The following is a 6,079-nucleotide window of genomic DNA, read 5'->3' on the forward strand; positions in this document are numbered from 1 at the left end:
AGATGACAACAAAAAACACCTATGAGTAATTTTACAATCTTTGCACTCTCCTTTGCCTGAAGAAGGGTGCATGTGCGCAAAAGCTTGCAAATAAAGGGGTTTTTTTTGCAAATATCTAATTGATCTAATAAAAGATATCACCTCTCCAAGAGTTCCAATTCCAACAGGTAAGAATGGTTTTTGACACATGGCTCCTTATTTGAAATCTCTGGGTTCATTTTGTGAACCATGTGATGATAGCTGCACGCATAACAGTGCTAATATTGTGTGGCAGCCTTAAGAGGATCTCCTGGCACCCTTGGTGGTTTGAGAATTTCTCAGTAGTTTAGAAGTCATTGGTCTAATGGTTAAAGTGCTGCCCCACAAAATGGAAGCTGCTGCTTTTAAGACTTCCTCTCTGAGGGGTATTTAACCCACATCTTTCACTTCCCATTAGTGCCCTAGTCACCAGACTATGGGTTAGGCTAAGAGGCGCACTCCACTGCTCTTAATGAAACTGGGTCATTAGAGAAGACAGCAAAAGTCACAGGTCCAGAAAACAAGAAAGAAGCAGCCTGCCTCCGTAGCCTGAGGACAGCACTCACAGGGGGGTTGGGGGGAGTCCTAAGTTCCAGTCCCGCTACCATGATTATTTCTGTTTTTAAACTAACTATCAAATACAAAATGCATAAACAATCCTGGTAGCAAGGGCTGAAGTAGTGCTGTAACCACTAGGTTACAGAGCAAGGCCCCATCTTTGATCTTCTAGTGATATGACCCTTGCACTCTTGGCTGCTCAGTTACCCAGGTTTAACAAGGAGGGTGGAGAGTCCTTACATAGCTTATTCTACAGCATGGTGTTAGGACACACTCTGGGTAAATGGGAGATGTGCATTCACATTCTCAGGCTGCAGAGGGCAGCCTGACAGTAGACACTGTGAACTGCATATGAATGAAGACAGCCAATGGACAGTTTGAATCAGATGACTAAGGTCTTGAGAAGGACAGGAGTTCAGGTGTGTCTTAGTGTTTTTGCTTTGGCTTGCTCTAAGCATCTAAACCTAAATCTTTCCTTGGCACCTCCAAAGTTTTTCTACCCTAGGTGCCTTGCCTGGCCAAACTGACTCATTCCTGAGGAAGGAACCTAATACTCATGCACTGGACTGCTTATGGGTAGGACCTCATGCAACCTAATGTAAGGTTTTCAATTCTATGACCTATATCCCCTCCACAAATCCCCCAGCAGTGCCATGATTCCACTTCCTACCACCCTGAATCTTGCCTGAAGTCATTTCTGAAAATGGAACTTAGACTCCTAAATAATTTTGGTTCTTCAGTAAGCTTTATCTGAGAACTCATCAGTTCCCAGAGTGAAAATTTTACTTCAAACTGGTCCTCAAAAATTCACCTTTTTGTCAAGTGCATTAACATTACAGGTCTTAACGAACAACAATATATTATTACACTGAAATGACTGCATTCAGAGAAAAAGCCAATGAAGTATTAAAACGGTATTCCTGTTACATGGTATACCACACAACAAGACATGTACACCTTGTTTGGGATGGCAGAATGAAGGGAAAAATAAATTCCAGACACATGGCTGAATGCAGCCTTCACGGGCTAGGGACAAAATCTACTCTTCAGTGTCACTCATATTCTCTCTCTCTCTCTGCAAGGTTCTTAGCTTATGCTTTAACACTGTCATTTGCAGCAGAGTTTACAAGGACAGAGTGAGTGATGCTGGGCAGCATCCTTCATGTGGCTGGGAAGGAAAAGGAGCACAGCTGCTAGTAGCTATTCCAGTGCCCCACACCTCTATTCTGAAGTGGAAATTGGCTTTCCTACTTAAAACACACCTCCCAGTACTGAATGGTTAATTTTTAGGGCACAGGGGAAACTGCAAGTAAATATGGTACATGCAATTAGCATACAGACAACATACATTCTTACCTGTCGAATTTTTAGATTTGTTTCACCATCTAGATTTGATGTTTCTATGTAGCACATGGCTTGTGGTTCACTTTTAAGAAAAAAATAAAGCATGTGTTATCAGAACACAATGATAAATATAATAATGTGCATGTGCAAGGGCTTCCTGGCATCTTAACTTCATATCAAGGATGACTTAGACAAATATTTTTTGCAAATTATTAAAAGTCATTTACATTTTCAGAAAATGGCTATTACAGATTATCAAAATAATTTAAAAGAAATACACCTAGAGTCATCTTAAAACACACTGATCCTTTTTCAAATTTCACATGTGCTTACAAATAAATCTTTAACAGCTGATTAGAACATTCCAGGCATTTCAAGTTTCGTAGTAGGTAGGGTCGGAAGGGACCGGAGCAGAACATTAAGTCCGACCTCCTGCCATGGGCAGGAAAGAATGCTGGGATCAAATGACCCTGGCAAGGTGACTGTCTAGCCTTCTTTTGAAGACCCCCAAGGTAGGAATGAGCACTACTTCCCTTGGAAGTTGGTTCCAGATCCTAGCCGCCCTGACTGTGAAGTAGCACCTCCCGATAGCTAGTCTGAACTTACTCTTGATCAACTTGTGGCCATTATTCCTAGTTACTCCGGGTAGTGCTTGGGGAACAGGGCCTCTCCCATTCCCCGCTGGTCCCCCCCTGGTAGTTTATAGACAGCCACCAGGTCCCCCCTCAGCCTTCTCTTGTGGAGGCTGAACAGGTTCAGGTCCCGTACCCTCTCCTCGTAGGGCCTGCCCTGCTGCCCCCGATCATGCGAGTGGCCCTCCTCTGGACCTTCTAGAGTTTAACTGCAAAAGTTATAACAGTGCACATATTATGAAGAAATATGCTAGTGTGTACTATTACAGTTCCTAAAGATACCTTAACTCTCTTTATCTAAAACTGATTCACAAGAGAGATGTTTATATTTATGCAGGACACATTACAACTGAAGTGATGCATAAATGTATACCATACCGCCATGCTGTTTTCCCAATTTATCACATTTTCTCAATGTACCACAATGGTTTTTGTATCATAACTATTATCTAGCAATGGGAAAATGTGTCTATACATCTATCTACAAGATACCTATAGATATCTATCTATATAATTATAATGTATATTACACCCCCCAAACATTACACACACACACACACACACACACACATAATGTTTCATGCTTTGTAAAGAATTTAGGTCCAAGATGGAAAAAAAACCAGAACATCCTCAGGTCCCTTTTTCAGACAGGGAAACAGAGGCACAGACTGGTCAAGGAACTTGTCTATGGCCAAAAAGCAAGTGAGAAACAGACCTAGAAATGATGGTGAGACATATATTAAACGTTCTAGTCAGCTGTTATTTCCTGTACGTGAGCACAAAGTATCAATGTTTAGTTCGATGTGGAAGTTTAAGTTTTGTTTTTATAAAGATCAGGAAAGTAAAAAAAAGGAAGTATTTACAACACCATTTTCCTTTTTAAAAAGAGATATGAACGTCAATGTTATTAATAAATACAGAAAATTTAAAATGTTCTCAAGAAATTTAATTAATCTAGCAGTGATTATCTGTAGTCAATATTGTTAGCTTTCTATTGCAGCAAATATTTTTAACTTTAGCAGTGCTGTTTACTTTTACATGTTTTCATAGTATTCTAGCATTAAAATGAAATGCTTCACTTTCATTTTAAGACTTCTTGGCTCACTTTTCTAAGAACGTAAATGACTGACTTGTAGTTAGTCTGTGCATAGCTGATTCAATCATTACATGTGTTTAAGATTATTCATTAGTTTTACAGTTGTATACAAACAACTTCTGAAGCACTTTCAAAGAAGATTCCAGTAGCAAAGACATTACAAATAGAGACATGCTAAATTACAACTATTTTAGCAGATTTAAATACACAGATTACAGTTAGATTGAAGGCAGGCTTTTTCATTTGTTAGGGAAAAACAAAACAAGGTGCAGTCACGGTACAGACAATAGCATAAAGCTGACGTATATCAAAGTATCATGCACATGTACACAATTATAGAGCTATTTTTTTTTTTTTATCACATGCAGTAGAGAGTGTGCAACATCCAACTTTGTGCAGAGGGTCCTCTACAAGTCCTAAAATGTACCAAATGTTTTTATGAGTATTATGCAACTTGTTGAAAAACAAGGAGTTGTTTATGGTACAAATATGTATAAACCTCTCAACTTGTTTAAAGTACAACATACAGAGTTATACTATTGTTTCACAGTGACAGTTTATTTTATGAAAAATTTGCTTAATAATTTCATAAGCATAGCATAGAATATAAAGGGAAGGGTAAAACTGTCAATGTTTGGAAGTGCAACTGTACAATTACATATTTTAATAACCCATATTTATATCTTTATCAGCTAAACCTTTTCTATTTCATAAGATTCACTTCTACAACATTTGTGTTTTTAAATTGGAGGTACAGAAACACAGCTTGGCTGATAGCAACTGAACTCTATTTTCAGGTTTGGTGTATAAGGACCCACATACACATTTCCTGTGCAACTACTGTAGTTTATTCTAACCTTGATGAAAGACTGATGAGATCAGCTGGGAGATGTTCCCCATTGGTCACTTTCACTATTTCCCCTACTGCCACCTACATATCCCAGTTTAAAAATGTGATTAGAACAAAAAAAATGAGTAACAGGGGAAAAAAACAAATGGACAGAAAGACAGAGACAAAAGTTTGAAATTATTATACCAAACAATACATGTTAATAAAAATGTCTGATGACAAATTTTTCAAAATCTACCTTAATCAGGTCAGAGAACACAGTAAAATATCTGCTTGATTGCTCAATCTGCATAAACTTGCTTTTCTTTTAAAATCATTGATTTTAAGTATCAGAAAAATCTGATAAATTTACAGGCATCTTATCAAAAAAATAAAATAAAAGCAGGCAGCTTATCACTCAAGTACTTAACTGTATAACACCCCCCCCCCGGTCACCGTTCCTTAAAACAGAGTACTCAGCAGTTCCATCAGTACTCAACTTTCCTAAAAAGCTGGAACGAACAAAACTTTCATATGGAGATAAACTGGATAATTGCCTTTTTTTAAAATTACCATCCATTCTCAAGTTAAACGAGTACTGAACTTAGATTTGACAATACAAGGAATCAAATATATATTTTGTGCCAAATTCACAAAAAAGGACTCCAATGCTGCAGCACAGACTACTGGAACATCTAACTTTATATGTTTTGCCAAAGCAAATAAATCCACAACCATAAGTTAAAGGTTCCTAGGCACTCTATCCAATGTGCAAAAAGAAAGATGCCTAAGGGAGAGGTCCAAAAAAGCAGGAGGCTGCAAGAGAGCCACTTAAGTGAGCCAAAAGGAAAACCTTCCTCTTTCTGGCAACTAAATGCCTTACTCCAAGCGGCAGGTAGCTGGTTCCCTCTATCTGTGATTCAAAGCCCTGAAATGCCCATTGGTGTCAGACCCTTTCTTTTTTGTCAAAAAATGGTAAGAGCTCAGACCTCTCATTCAAAATACAGCAGGATTTTCCCAATTCAATCCCAACACTTCCATCTCAGAGAACAGTGTCCTACTGAGGCAAATTAAGCCTAAAGAGATGTATTAGGATATTCATTCTCTCCTGTTGAAACCTCCAATTTTCATTAAATGACCAGATTCGCAAGACTAACAGCATTACTCTTTAGCCCTGCAGTTACAACACTTCAACTCTGAGGGGGAAGAATCTGACTTTAGTCTCTGGACCAGTCATTGTGTAAAATAAAATACATAAAACAAATATTTGTTGGAGCAGAGACTGGAATCTAGGGCTGCTCAGATGTAAAAAAAACCTGGTGCTTTACTTTAAACTCAATGTGCTCTGGTGCCGAGCCCAGCACATGCCCAGAAGAGGCATGGCATTAATTTGACCTGGATCACACAACATCTGTATGTGCCAGGCACTTCAGCAGGGCTTTTTTTATGCTTTTATCTAATACATGATTGAATCAGTGTTAACTAAAAGTGCCAAAAAGCCCTGCTGAAGCATCTAATCTATACAGAGGTTGCAGAAGTCAAAGTAATGTGCTGCTTCTTCCGGTAAAGCATGGTCCCCCCCCCCCATCAGCAGCCTAAATG

The 6,079-nt window shown here is 38.7% G+C and overlaps 1 protein-coding gene across 1 annotated transcript in view; it reads right to left on the reverse strand.

Annotated features, from left to right (window-relative positions):
• Positions 1 to 6,079, reverse strand: part of ATP8A1 (ATPase phospholipid transporting 8A1) — a 216,192-nt gene that overhangs the window by 173,396 nt on the left and 36,717 nt on the right. The window contains exon 8 of the mRNA XM_019525855.1: positions 1,933 to 2,002. Within this exon, the coding sequence (XP_019381400.1) occupies positions 1,933 to 2,002 (70 nt within the window). The remainder of the gene's footprint in view (positions 1 to 1,932; positions 2,003 to 6,079) is intronic.

Source organism: Gavialis gangeticus, unplaced genomic scaffold, assembly GCF_001723915.1.
Source record: "Gavialis gangeticus isolate Ggan-Ray unplaced genomic scaffold, GavGan_comp1, whole genome shotgun sequence".
Lineage (NCBI taxonomy): Eukaryota > Metazoa > Chordata > Crocodylia > Gavialidae > Gavialis > Gavialis gangeticus.